General features: G+C 35.6%; 1 protein-coding gene across 1 annotated transcript; it reads right to left on the bottom strand.

Annotated features, from left to right (window-relative positions):
• Positions 1–15: 15 nt before the first annotated feature.
• LOC120766279 lies at positions 16–18645 on the bottom strand. Its single transcript, XM_040091681.1, has 8 exons — positions 18570–18645; positions 7740–7988; positions 4619–5694; positions 4061–4289; positions 3793–3987; positions 2273–3730; positions 1994–2182; positions 16–1903 (listed from the first exon to the last, which is right to left on the bottom strand). Exons 2-8 carry the CDS (start codon positions 7840–7842, stop codon positions 483–485), a joined length of 4671 nt encoding a protein of 1556 aa, XP_039947615.1. The 5' UTR covers positions 7843–7988; positions 18570–18645; the 3' UTR covers positions 16–482.
• Positions 18646–20127: the final 1482 nt, after the last annotated feature.

Raw genomic sequence — 20127 nt, 5'->3', positions numbered from 1 at the left:
ACATTATCAGCACTTTATAAATAATTAGAAATAAATACAGTTACACTCAATAAAATAACAAATATATACAATACATACGTATATGATATCGTGAAATACAGTAAACAATGTATAGGTGAATATATTTACAACATCTGGAGAAAATGATTATTTTCGTACCAACTACTCGCCAATACATATGCACAGTTATAACGGTCGTTGAAAATAATTAATTTATCCTTCATATTTATCAACTTTTTCACATCGAGGCCCCTCCATACCGTTATTATAAAATAAAAAACTGTCAGATTTATTGAAACAAGTTTTAGAATTCCTTATTTTCGTAAAGTCTTCTATATTTACCCTTAAAAATTAGGTTTTATTAATAAAAAGGCAATGATTATCTACTTCATATTAAAGCGCTCGTATGGGGGCTCTTAGATGAGCCACAAATACTCGAAAACTAAATAACAAACCATTTCCTTCCGTAATTATCGTGTTTCCTATTTCGCTGCGTTGATTGAGTCATGTTCGTGTGAACTCAGAACAAAGATCGGTGCCGTGTAATCCAATGCCTTATCACCACCGCCAATGCTTTTAGTGGTACTTTCTTCGTTATAAACTGGATAGCCGTAGTGATCGGTTAGAACCTTGTTGCGCTTCCCTCGCTTCAGCATTACATATACGACAAAGATACTGACTAGAAACGCCGAACTGGTTGCCATAATGAATAAAACCAACTGAATCGTGCTTTCATGTGAAACCGCTGTTGCAACAGGTGGATTCACGCTGCGGTGTATGAAGTGTGAGCGCGAAATATCCGGTGTGAAGTGACCACCTACCAAATTGAAGCGATTCGCATTTATAGCCGATTCAATAGCGAAGGCATAGTCGATTTTTGCTTCATTATGCAGTTCGAAGCGTACGATTACAGATCCATCGAAATTCTCTTGTACGCGTAAGTTTTCAACAGCGTCGCCAAGCAATTGATACAGCTCTCTACGGATGGTGTCATAAGCGTTGCGTATGTTTCTGTTTGTGCGATTGACCATGTGCAATTCAATTGCCACCGAGGCTATTGGCGTCTGCGGGCAGTTGCGTGTGCCCTGTTGGAACATATTGGATGTATCCAATTGGTTTCCGGCCGCATCAACACACCAACAAGTTTTGCTGTTACACTGCGTCGGAAGGAATGCACCGTGTTCATCGCAAGCTACAGGAAAGTTCGCAGTTTCAGCCAGAGCTCGGCAGCGTGTTGTGTTCACAGGCATGGGTTTCAATGCTTCAATACTAAGCTGAGAGTCCAACAGAGAGTTGGCTAATGCAAGTATATGCTCAGTAACGTAGGCTTCAGCGGCAGTGTTAGGCACTGCAGAAGCTTTTGTTCGCGCACTAATTGGAGTTTCATAATATTCGCTCTCTACGGCCATATTATCATCCAAACTACGCCCTGCCCCATTTCTATTGCTATACATCTGGAAACCATCGGTAATGTCTTGAGTGTTTTCCTCCAACTCATATTCTTCAATATCGACCATTGTTGTCATTTGTCTGATCACTTCTTCCATCAGTTGGTCATCAACATTAAATGATTTACTTTGACGACCTTGTCGACTGTTGCAAATGGGCTCAATGTCACGCGTCAAAGTACCTTTGAGCGGTGCTCCTTTCTTGTCGGCACACCAACACACACCATTAGTAGAAGAAAACGCTTTTCTGGTACGTTGTTGCTTGCTTGCACGGTCCAAGTTGTTCGCTAGCGTTGTGGACTCTTTCTGGAGCGACGGCTGTGCCCCTAAGCATTGCACTGGACTCCAATGGCCGGTGATGGGGTCACAACGTGGCTGAAACCAGACAGATGTGTAGCCTGTATGCTGCGCAGCCAAGCTGTTCTTCAGCTTGAGACGTTCACACGACGTTAAGACTGAAAAAAGAAGATAAAAGACAAAGATTAGAGTCTATAATAGCCTTGTTTAAAATATTGTATTAGGAGATGTATAAATAAAACACCTACCTGGGCATACTGAATTGCAGGCTAGTTCGCTGTGAAATAGATTCTTGGTTTGACAATAGCTCGCGTCTAGATCTATAGTGACGGTTAAACATTTATTAGACTTCGGACTGAATCGGTAGCGCGTTATATTTCGTACAGATTGCATAGTTGCCAAACAAGTATTGTCCATAGATTCAAAGCACACATCTCCTGCAAAATTTTGAGTTGATTTAGTAAGCAGCCAATATTCCTCGCACACACTCAATTTGCCTACAATGTCTAAAATTATTACATACATACTTGTTTTCGAACAGCAAACGCCGCGATGTGTTACCGGGTTCAATTGGCACGTGTGTGTCGTGGGACAAGCTTCATTGTCATTGTGCGGCCCGCAACTCACCTCAAGATCGCCCTGCTTCAGTGGACTTCCTTCGGGACAAACAGATATCCTGCGCGGCACACATATCGGCATTTTCGGACACGGTGTATCAATACACTCGACGTTGATCAGTTGACACTCCTCACTACTGGCGCAACTAATCTCATCGCAAAAATCTCTACACTCACATATTGGACAACCGTTTTCATCGATTTTATTGCCCGCCTCACACTTCTTATCGCACTGTGTTTCTGCGCACGCAAACGTCGAGTTCGTTTTACAAATTGGTATTGCCCCTTTGACTCGTGTACCAGCCAACACCCAACCATTGTCGTCAACGCACCAACAGTACCCATCGGGTGAACACTGCTTCTCATTCCATTTGCCAGTACGTGGGTCACACTGTGCAATATGCATTTTCATTGCCGGAATACCTAGTTCGGAGGCTTGGTGCATCTGTATTGTATTTAAGTGCTGGCAAGCCGTTTTCATTTGCGGAAGTACGCATTGCGTACCACAGCCATTCGAGCAGCAACGTTTATGACCCTCACAATGAGAGTCGGTACGACATTCATAAGCACAAGTATTGGCGTCCAAATTGTCGGGACCTGGTGGTACGAGGAATGGGCATTGACCGGGTTTACGTGGTAAGCAAGCGGGTACTGGTGGACAGTACTCTTCGTCACAAGACACATCGACAATGCGACACTCCTTTCCATCGCCACAAACAATACCATCGCATGGATCACGACATTGACATGCTGGGCACCGTGTGTTGGGATCCAGTGTAAAACCATACTCACATCCCATACGGCAAGTCAGATCCAAACAGTCAATAGATTCGCGTACTCTTCCACATTCGGTGTCGGTTAAATTATAGCCTCGGGTATTTGGTATTTCAGTACCAAAACTGTCGACACACCAACATTCCTCTACTTCGATGTTCACCAATTCATTGTCCGATAACGATTGTTTCGGTGCTGGCATAACTTTTTTGAACTCCACCTCAAAGAGTTGACCCAAACTTTGTGCCCGATCAGCACCAACATCAATCACTTTGGCATTACGACTCTGTATGGGCGCTGCGATGTGCACTTTTAGCGCGTCGTCGTTAACACGGTACAATTTCAAGCGCTCCACTTGTCGTTTCTCACGAATTTGCCTTTCATTCGCACTCTTCAGCAGCATTCGCATCCGTCTTATTGTGTTCTCTTCGAGAATCTGGCGCTGCTCAGCGCGTGTAACTCGAATTTTCTTCATCGTGCACTGGCGCTCCAAATAGTAGCCATCGTCCGTACAGCGCGGTGCTGGCATAGCCAATTGCATACCTTCTTCGGTACCTTCCATACGCTCGGAAAAGTCTCTCAAATACTCACACACTAAGAAATTTGTAAGTCAAACAAGTTTTCAAACGAATTACGAATGAAGTAGGTATACTTACTGGTTTGCTGGTGCTGCTCATCCTTGCTGAGAACCTCTTCTGGGATTGGACAGCAAACACTTTCTGTGTCGCGTGGTAATTTCGAACATTTATAGTTGTTCGGACACGTAATGCGATTTGTCATGGAACGTGACTGCTTGATTTCTGGTCCCTGTTCGAAGAACGCTGTTGGCTGAAATGCTCGGGATTGCCGCTCTGCCGATGAAAAATCAAAATTTATATATTTTTTGAAATTAAATTCTAAGTAATTGACTATATATGTAAGCACCTTCAAAACAATACATAACTTCGCCGGTTATATTATCTGCTAGTGGAGCACCCACGTCGCAAGGATTGGAATACACTAAATCCGGTTTACAAACAGGCCAAGAGGCACACAAAGCCGAACCAGACTCACATAATGGATCCGTGGCAACTTCACAGTGCGAACCGATTGCACACTTGAAGCCTTCACAAGGTTCGGAGCACTCACATGATGGACAGCCATTGTGATCGTTCTAAAAAAAAGAAAAAAAAAACATAGATGATTTTCAAATTTTCAAATCTAAACTACTCTTGCAACCTCTTATGAACCCATGATTATACTCTAATTTATTAAGTATGTTTTCTAAGGATTTTAAATTCATTAATCTAAGTTCAAAATACAATATCGTCTGTGTTTTCATTAGGAAAGCAAACATAAAGCGACTACACAAGCTGGTGCTAGAAAATATAGTAAATGACAACCGCTTTGAAAAATGCAATGTTCTAATGTAAATTTAATATTAAAGTCCAATAGAACCATAGCATATTAAAGAACAACGAGATCATAAAAATCTTTATCTACCTTAAAACCATATTCACAGACGGCTGCACAAATATTCGTATCACATTTTTCCATATTGAAACTTCTAGCCAGTGAATGACTAATCATATTCTCCCAACCATCACAATTGATTTCGTTTGCTGGACCCATTGTTCCTTGAATTTTATGACCAGTACGTGGATCTACACACCAACACACTAAACCGTTTCGGGAGCATTGACGAGGTGAGAATAAGCCTCCGGGACCGCTGCAATCTGGTTGATAACCGCGACCCTCACGTTCGTTAATCGCTATTAAATCGGAGAGTGCGCGAGCTTGATGACATGTGGTCACATTGAATGGCTGTTGACAATTGAATTGGCAACCTTTCGTGAAACAGCATTTGTCCATATTACCACATTCAAGATCGCTATTGCAAGGGGAACCGCACATATAACCAGTACGCTCACTGTATTCAACTTTATCTTGCGCCGGACAAATACCCGGTTTTGAGAATTTCACCGTGCTGGGACAACAAACACCATATTCATTACCAGTCTCCACCATACACTGATAAAGCGGCGGACATTGAGGCTTTCCCAAATCATTGCCACAGAGGAACGGTCGTATGCTCTCCTCAATGGCAAGTGGCATGCCAGCGGGACAATATGTGGACATAGATCGTGCTTTTTTGCATGTCGGGACTGGTGGACACGGTTCAACTTTACATTTCACCTCTTGTGGTTGGCACGATTGACCATTGGGACAAACCACATTTTCGCATGGATCACGGCAACGACAGACACTACATCCTGTGTCGAGATCACGCGCAAAACCGGCTGGACAGAACATACGACAGGCAGAAGCTGGACAATGAGACGGTTCGGCACAACGCACTCCCGATTTCGATTCGTTATGAGTGCCGGGTATTTCCACGCCATACTCATCAATACACCAACAATCTAGACCGGCTCTTTCGTTCCGACACTGGATCTGCTCAAAATCTCCATTTTTGCTACAGCGTGGTATACGAATGGCAAGGGCCCTTTCATTGGGAAATAAAGCTTTGGCACGCCTGGTCTCAACACGTCGTAGATGCTGGCAAGCTGTAAGGTTTGCTGAAAAGAAAATATAGATAGAGTTATATTTTTATACTTTAAAGAAGATCTAAGGTGTAATCGAACATATTATACTTTCGCATTTTGAAGGGGATGACAAATTCCCTTTTTAAGTTAAAAAATATTTTGCATGCAATTTTAAGAAAATACCTTACACACTGTTCGACAAATTCAGCATAGTCTGCTAAGAGCTTGATAAAACTACTTTCATACATGTTCGCCATTAAATTATATATTCAATACTAGCAGAGCACTCCATTTGCCATCCCACTTAATTAAAGATGACCTCATATAATATAGACGATGACCTTCGAACTTTTAATATTATGTATGTATTTTTATTCAATTCCGCACACGACCGTTTAGTAGGTAGCCAACTGGGCGAGCGAGTCGCGCTGCAATTTATTTCTTTGCATTGACTCTCTTGCCTCAATAACGCTTATAGCCGAGCGGTCTATGTTCAAAGGAGATAATGTAGCTTCCCAACGGTGGAATAATTTTTCAAACCCGTCATGTAGTTTCGGAGGCTACGTATATTCGATTCAAACAATCAAATCCTTCCTCATAATAAAAATATAGATTATGCGTTTACCTGAGTATTGAACGTAATATTCGGTATAAAGCTAACCGAAATTTGATTTTATCAATTTTTGGCACCAAGACGTACATACATATGTGTGTATTATTACCATAAAATCACGTCCTCTCTATATATTTATTGAACAAAATATTCGATATCAAGCCAACTTGAACCTGATTTTATTTACTTTATTTTATTTTTGGCACCAAGACGTATTATTACCACAAATTACGTTCTGTCTGTATATTGACCGATGTACGCGGTATAGAGTCAACTAGAAATTCGAAAGGTACATAGTCGGTATATGGGGACTAGGGGAAGTATTGATGAGAGAAGAATATTATTATTGGGAAAATATTCTTTGTGAGTTTCAACAACACATCTCACAGATTGAATGATAGTCTCAGTAAAAGGTCTGCTCTAGGCACCGAGATGCACTCTACGGAAAGTGGGTCTCAGCTTCTGAAAGATTGTGTACATTATAGCCATATTCGTTATTGGTTGAACCACGAATTAGGATCTAATTCACTGCACAATACTTTTTCGTATATTCATTGTGTATATGTATATGTACATATGTATATAACCATTTTCAGAAAGATCAGTTTTCAGAAAGATCTATTGACCAAGAAATATATAAACATGCAAAACTATTCACATACATACACGTATTCATATTAAATATATATGTACTACGTGCATATGTACATACATACATATATCATAGCCAACATAGCTCACCTGAAATGAAAGCGAAAATTGCTAGAATTGTTGTATGGGAAGTCAAGCGTATCGTTGCGACGTTGTTAAAACGAACGACACCCGAAGCATCTACCACTGCGCATGCTAGGTGATATTACTACTTTTGCCCATTGACCGACTGACACAGTGCTATCTCATTGTTTCTTTTTGCTTGCGTTCTTTCATTGCTGACAGTGGGTACATACATACATACGTATGTATATGTTTTTAGCCAAAATCTTAACAGTTTATTATAACGGAAATGGCTACAGATACATCCACAGTTGGGTGAGATGTTTTGCTCACAATCTTTTATGCTCGCTTTTTCGCTGCAGTCCCAACATGTTCGTTCAGCCAGCGGAAAACAAACACGTTTGAGAAATGCAAAATCTACTTTGAATATACATACGAGTATGCCAATTAGTGTACACACTTCGAGTTAAATGCTTGGTGAAAAGTAAAGATGATCTCTTAGGTGGAAATTCATATGTATGTGTGTATGTATGTAAAATCATAAATGTTTACACTTGTTGAAAAAAATTGTTGTTGGATTACATACAAAAATTATTTTACACAATTACAATTACAATTACAATTTTTAACGCTGTTTTCGGTTCGTTGTAAATTATAACTTTATGAGACTGTATGAATCCCTAAATATTTATGTAGGCATGCTCCTAGTACATAGGTGCAGGTATTTAATGCACATGCATTTAGTACTCACCATTCAATCGTTTTGACTCGACTTCATTGAATGCGCATGCGCAAATACATGCAGTGAGGAGTGCAAGTTGAAGCAGCAGCTTTCGTTCATTCACCTGCGCCATTTTCGTTAAACTCAAAATTTGGCAACAGCATGAAACCACAGCGGCAGACAAGTTTTTCGCTTTTGTACACAGTTTTTATGTCGGCAGAGTGAATGAGAAACCACCAACTTTGCTCTAAAATCGCTTTACAGTTGTTTAGTTTTGAGCTACAAATACAATGAGAAGAAATAAAATTATTAAAAAATATTTTTTTTTTTATTCAAAAGATCATAAAAATTTTTAAAGATTTTTTAATGAAAATTATACTTAAAATCAGCAGTATTATCTTAGTGTCTTAAAAATACATTACATAAAAAGAAAATTAATTTATAACCAATTTTAATAACTGAATAAAAAATTAGATATAAATTTATTTTCACACTTAAAGTAAACAATAATTCGGAAACTACAAGAAATTTTCGTAATGCCGAAGCGGCCAATAAAAACAATTTGGTTACGCAAATTACCATTGTGGGCACCTTAATGGAAGCACGTACATATGTTAGCATGTACAAATATACATACTTATGTATATAGTAAGTGATATGCCTAGAAATAAAAAAATATTCGGCCACAACTTCAGAGATATCCATACATGCGTCTTAGAGGTGCAAATTTGTGTCCATAAGTGGCTTGAGCGCTTCCACCACTGCTTGCATACTTACATAAAGATATACATACATACATACATATATTGCAAGCGATGATTAATCAGTGAGAGCAGAGATCGCTTTCACTTTAACAGCGGAATTCAGTTGATCACACACAATACACTGCGAAGAAGAACTTGTGAAAACAGTTTGCGATTTAAAATTGAGTAAAACCAAATTGTCAAATACTATTACTATTAACTACCTATTTTGGAATCGGTAGACGATTTATAAGCTAGTTTGACATATAGGGGTTTCTATAAGAGCCAGGCATTATGACTGAAAATGTATGATTAATACTTGTAGTACAAAAACTACAATTTTCAAATAAGCTTGAGTGATTACTCGGTGGAAAAATTATCAGTGTTTTTTTTAAACCACGCCATTTTTTAAATTCTTTATATTTGTCGAACGTGGATCATTGAACGGAAAATATCTTATTGTGCCAAACCTTATTCCTGTTGTTGTTGTGTAGGCAGAAACCTGCCGAGTTGACAGACCTTGGCCGGATAAAAATCTGAATCCGTTCCGGTTACGTAGACCCGACCTTTGTGGGAACGGTAACAGTATAGCCTTTTCTAAATCATATGTACATATGTACATATACTTAAAATCTCATTTTGAAAAAAAAAAATAATCATTTCAAAAATTTTCTGTATAAAAGTACATAGTGGGTGTTCATTGAGTTTTTTTATGCAAATGCATTCTCAATTTAAATGTTTAAGTACTGAAACCAAATAGTGTTACGCTCCAGTTACTTTTATGGCTTAAGGTTATACGAGCTTTAAAATTTATACTAGAATATAATGAAGCTCTAACCTAAATTGGTTTCTTTATACGCAATAATTTTTAAGGTTCTTGATTTTTATTGAAGAGAGCACCTTGTGCTACTAACTCCTATGAGTGTGTATATGTATATATTGACAGTTGTCTTGACCTTTCATCAATCGTTTAACTTGACACTCCATTAACTTTGTCACTTAAGTATGCGTAAATGTGCAGTAAATATTTTTTAAGTACTTTTACATAAGCGTATTTAGTATTAAATTATATATATATCCCTATGTATGCACATAATATATTGCATGAATATAATTTTTGGGGTGGCAAGTTTTTCGAAATTTGTAACTCGAAGCCAAACCAACTAATCGCCTTTATTTTTATACCCTGAACAGGGTTTGTATATATACGAACTAGTCCCTCAGTTTTTAAGATATCATTTTGAAATTTTGCAAACGCCATTTTCTCTTCAAGAAGCTGCTCATTTGTCGGAACTGCTGATATCGGACCACTATAACATATAGCTGCCATACAAACTGAACGATCGGAATCAAGTTCTTGTGTGGAAAACTTTCACATTTGACGTGGTATCTCCACGAAATTTGACATGGATTACTGCTTAAGGTAACAATATAATCTCCGAAGAAATTGTTAACTATAGCATATAGCTGCCATACAAACCGAACGATCGGAATCAAGGGCTTGTATGGAAAACTTTCGCATTTGACGTGGTATCTCCACGAAATTTGGCAAGGATTATTGCTTAAGGTAACAATATAATCTCCAAAAAAATTGTTCAGAACCGATTCCTTTAGCATATGCTTCCATCCAAACTGAACACATAGTTACTAACAGAAATGCACCTGTGAAGGGTATTTAGCTTCGGTGTAGCCGAAGTTAACGTTTTTTCTTGTTATTTGCTTATTTTGTACAAATATTTGTTTCTTTTTGCAATGACCCTCCAGTGTTTCGATTATGTGAAACATGTCGGTTTGCTTTCATCCACAGCGAAGGCCGCAATTACTACAGAAGTGGAGAACTTTTTTTCAGTAACTTGGTAAAAAATTAATAACTGGCAAACTTTTTTTTTTTTGAAGTTGTGTATATTCATTAATTTTATATAAATATATCCTCAAAATTTCGAATTATTTCATGCAATAATTTTCTTTAAACAAAATTCCAAAAATTCCCTTTATACAGACTAGGTGTGCCCTTTATTTTTAAGAATTTTGTTGGGTATATAAAAATAAAATATTATTGTGCTAAATACTTAAAAATATTTTCCTTGCAACTTAAAAAGCCACTAAAGGTGCCAGACAAATTTTCGCGTTTACTATTTCGTTGTGAAATTGTTATCCAACACTTGATTTTACCACCCTAATACATGTACAAATGTATGTAATAGCTTTAAATTTAAGAGCTTATGAGCTTATATCGCGTGTGGGTGGTTGTGTCTCAACATTACATAGATATTATGTTTACGTGTATGTACTTAGCGGTTCGCTAACAAAGTTGGTAAAAATCATCAATGCCCGAAATGTCTGCGGTTAGTTGCCCCACATACGAAAGACGCATCAAGCAACTCGATGCCAAATTACGGTGTTTTTGGCCAGTAACCAACTTCGGCATTTCAAATACATACACAAAAACATACTTACAGCAGCTCTCAGTCAAGTGTGAACAAAAACTAGCGTACTTAATATTTTTTTCTTGATTTTGTTATAATTTTAAAATATTTGTTTTAGTATTTGTTACAACTTAATAAACCCATATAAACAGTTACGATCTAAAAATACCATATGGATTTGTTATTTTTATTGCCAAGTTTAGTTCAGAGCTTTAATCTTTCTCATTACTGTTAAATAAAACTAACAAAAATAAACTTATAACGACAAAAATGTTATTTCAGAAAAATAATTCTTTTTTAATATTAAATATAGAAATTTTAAAAGAACAAGTTAGGAAGTGCTGAATTCGGGTATATCGAACATTTCATATTTTTGAAACTTGCAAGAATGAAAGCCAGGAAAGTACTTCCAGGTACATAAGTCCTGTTAATTATATGTTGTCTAGGACCAGTTTTCAGCTGATTTTATGCACAAATATCCATAGTTATAAGAAAAATACGCTCTCTCAATTTTATTAAGGGGTTATATACAGTTAGGATTTTCAAAAAATCGATTTTTTTTTTTGCGTTTTCTTAATATATATATATCTGAGTATGCACGTACAAAATTTCAAGTCGATCCGACGAATATTTTCGAAGTTATAGACACATTAGTGATGGCGCGCCGACTACATGTAAAGTGCTTTTTCTCGAAACGGTGTTTTCAAAGTCGGTGAGCAAGATTTCTTACGGCTTAACCGATCGGTCTGAAATTTTTACACAAGCTTCTTAACTATATTTTTTTGTAATTAATCGAAGGATTTGCTCATCCAATGAAAATTTCTTATTTTTATAAACAATTAAAACCCGAATTTTGATCGAAAATCGAAGCTTTTGCTTTGAGTAGCCGCCATTTTTTGCTAATTCCTTCGATCAATCACTAGATTATTTATTATATTAATGAACTTTATTTGGTTTTTGCATTTTAGATGATCCAGTCCAGAGATATCGTGCTCACCGCAAGAGGCCTTTTTTTTGCGGACCTCTGCAAAATTGGCAATATCAACGTTACCGATCATTATTTTTGGCAATAAAAAATATGTGAATATAGTTTAAGGTTGTCGTAATATACCTGCCAAGTTTCAAATCAATAAACGAAATAGTTTTCTTAGAACAAATTCTTGAAAAATGCCTTTTTTTCGACCTCCTAACTGTATATAACACCTTAAGATAACGACTGGCGCTGGTGTTGTTAACTCGGCTATAATCGCGTAAGCGGTGTCTACGCCAGTAAAGAAGAAGAAGAACTCACATATTGGCCTTATATGCGGTATTAAATCACCTACAATGACTTATATTAGGTATATGCGAGCTAAAGACAGTATTGACTCTATTCAAACCATTTATATAGACAGACATAGGTGCTACTTTGGACTGAGTAGGCAATTGAGAAGTAAAGTGCTCTCTCGACGAGCCAAACTCTACAGGTCACTCATTATTCCCGTCCTGCTATGGTATATGGTGCACGATGACAATATCCGATGAAGCGGCACTATGAATTTTCGAGAGCAAGGTTCTGCGAAAGAATTTATGATCCTTTGCATATTGACAACGGTGAATACCGTAGTCGATAGAACGATGACCTGTACGAGTTATACGACGACATTGACATAGTTCAGCGAATTAAAAAACAGCGATTTAGCTGGCTAGGTCATGTCGTCCGAATGGACGAAACTCGGCTATAACCGCTTAAACGGTGTCTACGCCAGTAAAGAATATAACAAAGTCAGAATAATGCCACATACCATATTAGATTGAAATCGGTCGGGCGAGTCTCGAAATATGTGTTTTCACCTAAAAATGGGCATCCGATTTCAACTATTTTCACACTGTCGTTAGGAGTTCTTATAATATTTCCGCTAGATGAATTAGGTTGTTGTAGCTTAAGTGTTTTAAGAGATATCTACCTTAAACTTATAAAACTGCGACGCCACGCCCACTTTGTCAAAACTTTTTGCCCACAGGTACCCCTTACTACTGCGATTCCCTGTGCCAAATAACAGTTCTATATCTTATATCGCGTACCAAGTTTCATCAAGATATCTCAATTTTTACTGAAGTTGCAGCTTGCACGGACGGACGGACGGACAGACAAGAGTATAAGAATAATGACAAACCAGCATAACTTACATCAATAACAGTCGAATTCAGGTATGAATAAATCAAACCCATATAAATTTAAATAAATTTTCTAAACTTTTTCTATACAAAGTTTCAATTTAATTAAATTCCCAAAATTAAATTTATTGAATATTTTGATAAGAAAATTGTTATAAAAAATCCTATTGCGAATCACAATAAAGCTTTTGTATTCATGACATGTTATTTTAATTACGTACAAAATATGTCGTGCGATTAATATTCAATTAGCATCATATCATTTGGCGTTCAGCGCTTTACTTTTATGCGAAACACTACAGCACTTCCTCTTAAATTTATTTGCATGTGTTTATTCAGTACTTCATTCATTATATACTATTATAACACACTGAATAAGCAAAATCTCCTCTTTGCGACTGACATCATACTCGTTAAACCGATTTCGGCTAGTTTATTTCTATACGATATGGAGCTTTCCTCTTAAAGCTTTCACAGAATGCCGCTCTGTAGTTTAATCGGATATACATTAGGTTCTAAATACGCAGTTACAGTTGCAAGGTTTTACTTTACATATCCAGCGTCCAGGACAGCGTCAACAATCTAGTAAGCCGATCTGAACAATTTTTTTCGATATTACATTATTTCTATGAACAATAACTCATACCAAATTTCGTGAAGATATATTGTCAAATGAGGAAGTTTCTCGTGCAAGCATTTGATTTCGATCATTCAGTTTGTATGGCAGCTATATGCTATAGTTAACCGATCTGAACAATTTCAACGGAAATTACATTGTAGCCGTAGAAAATAATCCATACCAAATTTCGTGAATATATCTTGTCAAATGCAAAAGTTTTCCATACAAGAACTTTTTTCCGATCGTTCAGTTTGTATGGCAGCTATATGCTATAGTAATCCGATATGAACAATTTCTTCGCATATTACATAGTTATCTTAGAAAATAACCTGTGCCAACTTTTGTGAAGATACATAGTCAAATGTTTTCCATACAAGAACTCGATTCCGATCGTTCAGTTTGTATGGCAGCTATATGTTATAGTGGTCCGATATCGGCCGTTCCGACAAATGAGCAGCTTCTTGAAGAGAAAATGACGTTTGCAAAATTTCAAAATGATATCTTAAAAACTGAGGGACTAGTTCGTATAAATATAGACAGACGGACGGACGCACAGACAAACAGACGGACATGGCTTAATCGACTCAGCTCAACATACTTATCATTTATATATATACTTTATAGGGTCTCCGCTTCCTTCTGGGTGTTACAAACTTCGTGACAAACTTAATATACCCTGTTCAGGGTATAAATATAGATCTTTTTATACCCAAAATACACAAATGAAGGTATTATAGCGACTGGGTAGATGAAACTGACATTTTTTCTTGTTTTTATGTAAATGTTTTTTATTTATGAATGCTTGGTAGTTCTTTTGTCGATCGCTTAGAGGAGTTCAGCACTATCGTAAATTTATGGTATATACGCCAAAATATTATTATCAAATCCTGTTAATAATAAATCAACTTAATGACTAACGTGAAATATTTGCCAGAATATTGAATCCAGGTATTTTAAAATGTATATAATCAGTATTAAAGCTTTTAAGAGCTTATAATTAAAGAAGAGTATATTAAATAGTAATTATGTATTAATGATGGATTTAGCTTAAAGTGAAGCTATATGAAAAACCAGCAATCAATGGGTTTTCTCAGAAACGTGAATCAGTTTGGTTTTCGGACCATACTAATATCAAAACAAAAAAATCAACAAATCAATTAGATGAAGAAGCGAACTCAATAAATAAAGGCACACAACCGACTATTATTTCGCGTTATTTTCGACAACATCTACTGTCACTTGCTATTTGGCTATGCAAACGGTATAGCAGCTGAGTGACCCCGATTTCGCCTTGTCCCATGCAAAAGTGAAGTAAACAATAGCTTCATTTTGCAATTACAAACTAGGAAGTAAAATTGAGGAAATGTATAGTGAAAGAAACACAGACACAGGTACACACGCGGAGAAAATACCGTCTTCAAGTGGTGTAGTTGACGGCATTAGACTTTTCACTCGTATACGAGTATATATTGCTGTGACAGCGTTCCATTAGAGTCTGCAAAAAGCATTGAGAAACATTTTTCTTACATACTACATACACATATGTATGTAGTTTCAGAAAACAAAAATAACATATTAGAGAAGACCAACACTAAAAGTAAATTTGTCTTGACGCTTATGTATACGTACATATGTGTGTGTGTTTAAGTGTGTATTTTTGCACTCGCATGTTTGTCTTAAATGTGCGTATGCAGAAATATATATGTATATACATACATATATGTGCAGGCATGTGTGGCAGTCCACGTTAGATGATGGTCATAGGATTTCCATTTAATTTCGTTACAACGCTGAGTACACTTGCGGTATATGTATGTATGTACACATGTGAACATACGCGTAAATATGTGTAGTTTAAACTTTGAAGAGTTAACGTTAATAAAATAAAAATTTTGCAACTTTTAGTCTTCTGCTTACGGGCGGCATGCGTTTCAGAAAAAAGACATGCCGTTAATATTTTGACCAATGCCACCGGAATGAAGAGACAAACAAATATGCACTAGGTACGCCATATGTATGTATGTTCATCGGTGTGTTTGCGTCATGTGAGTGGATCGTGTACTCCTGGTTTAGTGGCAGTTAGCCAAAATACCGTTATGTTATATTTTTTCGCTGGTTAAGACAACTTTTATGAGGCAGAAAAGACATACTCATTTAGTTTAAACGAAGAAAATATGGTATACATATATGTATGTATGTATAAGGAATATGTATTTTTAAATTTTAATATACTCATTTTTAGTAGAGGTCCGTTAAAAAGCGCTTACGCATGAATTAACTACAAATGTTTGCATGCATTATTATATTATTTCTCAATAAGCTATGGGATTTTTAATAAATAACAAACAAAAACAAGAAAAAACGTTAACTTCGGCTGCACCTAAGCTAATATACCCTATTCAGTTTGTATGGAAGCTATATGCTATAGTAAACCGATCTGAACAATTTCTTCGTATATTACATTATTACCTTAAGCAGTAATTCATGTCCAATTGCGTGAAGATATGTCGTCAAATGAGGAAGTTTCCCATGCAAGCATTTGATTCCGATCACTCAGTTTGTATGGCAGCTATATGCTATAGTAATCCGATCTGAACAATTTCTTCGGAGATTACATTGTTGCCTTAGAAAATAACCTGTGCCAACTTTTGTGAAGATACATTGTCAAATGTGAAAGTTTTCCATATAAGAACTTGATTCCGATCGTTCAGTTTGTATAGCAGCTATATGTTATAGAGGTCCGATATCGGCAGTTCCAACAAATAAGCAGCTTCTTGAAGAGAAATTGACGTTTGCAAAATTTCAAAACGATATCCTAAAAACTGAGGGACGAGTTCGTATATATACAGACAGACGGATGGACGGACAGAGGGACAGACAGACAGACGGACATGGCTAAATCGTCTCAGCTCAATTTATATATATACTTTATAGGGTCTCCGACGCTTCCTTTTGGGTATTGCAAACTTCGTGACAAACTTAATATACCCTGTTCATGGTATAATAGTAAAAGAATAACATAATTTGAGTTCTGTCTCATTCTCATTGAGCGAGTGGCAAAAACACTAGTTTAAAAAGCAAAATGTATGAAAAACAACTACATAAACTTGGCTACTTTTATATCGAGTTCAGCGAGGTGTGTTAATAACTAGATGACTTTACGTATATAGTTGTGAAAATTATGTAAAACACAATTTTTAAATAATTTTAGTAAATTCAACAAAAATTTTCAATAAAATAGTAACCAACAAAAAATTGCTAATATTTGAAATCTCAGATGTTAGCGAACTTTTTGAATATTTTCAGCGAATTTTTTATTTCATCAGGCATTTTTTAACACTTGCTTTAAAAAAGACCAATCTTAGCCATATACTCGTACATACATATGTATTTATATTCATGAACCAAACTTTCTTGCTCCGAAAACTTAGAAAATAATGCAATACACGCTCACTTGCGAATAAAGAAATCTCTTCTATAAATAAGCATATATTAAGTATATATAAATATATATTTATTTATTATTATATGTATACATTTATAGCCAGAGTTGCGAATATTTTAATTGAAAATTTTTGAATAAAAATTAGAATTTTAATTTTTGATTTACTACTGAAGAATATGGCTATGTGAGAGTTTTAGTTCAAAATGCTAAAAACGAAGTACAGAAACGCGAAAATATATCAAGTACACTTTTTTCATTGTAATTATAAATAATAAACTTGGGGTAAACATTTTTTATTCAATCAGTTCAATCCGAAATTTGGAATTCAAATTTGAAAATTATTTTTAATAAAGATTTCAAGGATTACAAAACAAAATAAAGTTGATTTAAATGTTACTTCAATTATTTTTAATGCATTTTTTGCTACTACATTTTGACCAATTTAAAATTTATTTTTTTATAATAATATTGCATGTACTTGTTACATATAGAAGGCATATATAAATTTATAATTTCGAAATAATAATAATAGTTTCGAATTTACAGCAAAATTTTGAACACGTTTCAATGCAACTTTTTTTAAACTGTGGCCAATTATAAATAAATAATATTCCAGAATTCAAAAGAGCTGAACTGGCTTAAATCGACTTAAGTAATTTTTTTATTACTCAAAAACATCAAATGACTGCCAAAACAGTCACATCACTTCAAAGGCATTGAAATTCAAAGAATTGTAAAAAAATTATCTATCTATCAAAATTTGCATAAATTATTTAATTTTTTTTGTTATATATCAATCTAAAAATAGTAGATATACACACATACGATACATTAACATCAGGGTGTATATGTCTGGCAAACATAAGCCTGTATACATTTACAATTATAAAAACCACTTTCGCTGGAGCACACACAGGCATACACTCACACTTTAGCACAAAGACATATCATCTATAAATTTGTGTACATATAAAATATATACATACATATTAGAAAAAACACACAAAATTTCAAATATTGCTTTAAAATTGAACATCCGATGCTTTGACGAAGAAATTTATTTGCATTTCTTACGAAATTTATGCATACATAATCAACTTTAAATATGTATATGTACATACATACATACTTATGTACATGCATATTTGAAACTTTCACGCTTTGAGACATTCGTTTGCTATTACAAAACTCTTACCGTCTTCAATACCTTTTTTATTATTGTTTAAAAAATATACAAATCACTTTTATTATATAAAATATCTTTTGCGCACATTAACTTTTAAAGCTTATTTACATTAGTTTGCAATTTTTCATAACAAATATATTAAAAAAAACAGCAATTCGTTCGCAGGCACAATTTTAAACACATTTTCACACAAATTTATTTAATTTTTTCTCACTTAAATTTAAAATATATGTACATATATGTATATATTTATATCAACGTTAATTTTGTATGAAAGCACCTACCCGCAGCTCTGTTGGGAAATCAAAAGACTTAAGACACAAACTCTCACTTTAACGCGCAACTCATAAATGAATGCCCGACACACAGCGCTGTGAAACCGTTGGCCAATTTCGATGTGAGTAGAAAAAATTCGTAAATTTTTCGTCGGTTTGAGTTGTGAGTTCGTCTCAAACACTTGGCGCTTTTTCAGCTCTCCGAACTTTACTTTCTTTACACGATGCTGCAGTTTTCTTTCACCGCAGTTAATTTCCGTTGTCTTTTTTGTATTTTATTTTTACATTAGCGCGCGTTGACAACCGTGCCGTACGGAGTTTAAAAATATACTGAAGCTATGCAACAGTTGGCTTGATATATTTCACAGAGTTAAGGTAAATTTAAAATGTTTTTGTAGTGAGTTATTGTTGTACACAAATCTTTGATTGATAGCTCTTGTCCATATCTACATGGATAGAGTGCACAGATTTTATTCTTTTCCTTTAAATGAGTCACTTAAGAGATTATGGTTTACCCCAAATATAAAACAACTTATAAAGCAACAACAAAAATAATTAACATTGCGCAACTCATAAACATGATATGACCCCAACTATAACCTCGGTCCGAAGTTTGTAAGCCCAATAAGCAGCAAATAACTACAGCGCATTCACAATGTTGTTTATCAGTTTTAGAAATATCTGGTGGGAATCTGGTGCAAACCAAGAGTTTGGACGACTATAGCATAAACGATTGTTCGGATCTATTGGTTTATAGTATAACTTTTCGAATTAAGCAGCCTCGGTTTTGAAAATTGATTAAAACTTTTATTTGACATCGATGTACCTTTATTCTATTTCCGACCACTGACTTCCTTTAAAAAGGGCGTGGTCTCCCAACTTATGTTCTTTGATAATATGCGTTATTTCCTGCTTATAAAAAACTTCTTGACTTCAAAGCCACTTTCATCAGCATAAGGGGCATAAAAAAGTTCAACTTTAGCCAAAATTTGGCTCGACTTTAGATTTTTGAACAGATCAAAAAACAGGTAGAAGATTGTATGGAGAAATATAAACAGAAAATGCAAAAAAAATTTGATATGGATGGGATCATTTGTCTCATAGAAAAAATTCGGAAATTGTTGTTTTGAGAAAAACCCGTTTAATAGTATACTGCTAAAGTTGATTGAACCTTGCGGTTCAACGTAAATTTGTATATATTACTTTTAATTTATAATCTAACGAAATAGGAAAAAATCGATTTTTCTTTTTTAATTTTCCACTACCCCTTATATACTCTCTACACTCTTTGGGTGTTAAGTGGTGACGTAAAGCTAAATTTTTAAATAATCATCGCTGAAATCTGAATCACCAGTCACGAGAAGAATCACTATCAGTTTCTCCTCATTTTTATTGAAATTCTGTCAGAATTCCGCAGGAAAAGCAATTAAGGATTCGTGATGTCTACACCAGTCAGTCGACACGCTGTTATGACATGACATGGAACCCATGGAAATTTTGGCACGAAGAAGCATATTTAGATTTAGACTTAGCACAAGTCTTGGTTAACATAGGTTTAAGCGCCAGT

Source organism: Bactrocera tryoni, chromosome 1 (assembly GCF_016617805.1).
Source record: "Bactrocera tryoni isolate S06 chromosome 1, CSIRO_BtryS06_freeze2, whole genome shotgun sequence".
Lineage (NCBI taxonomy): Eukaryota > Metazoa > Arthropoda > Insecta > Diptera > Tephritidae > Bactrocera > Bactrocera tryoni.
Note: the sequence above shows the minus strand (reverse complement) of the source record. Positions and strands in the feature narration are given on the sequence as shown.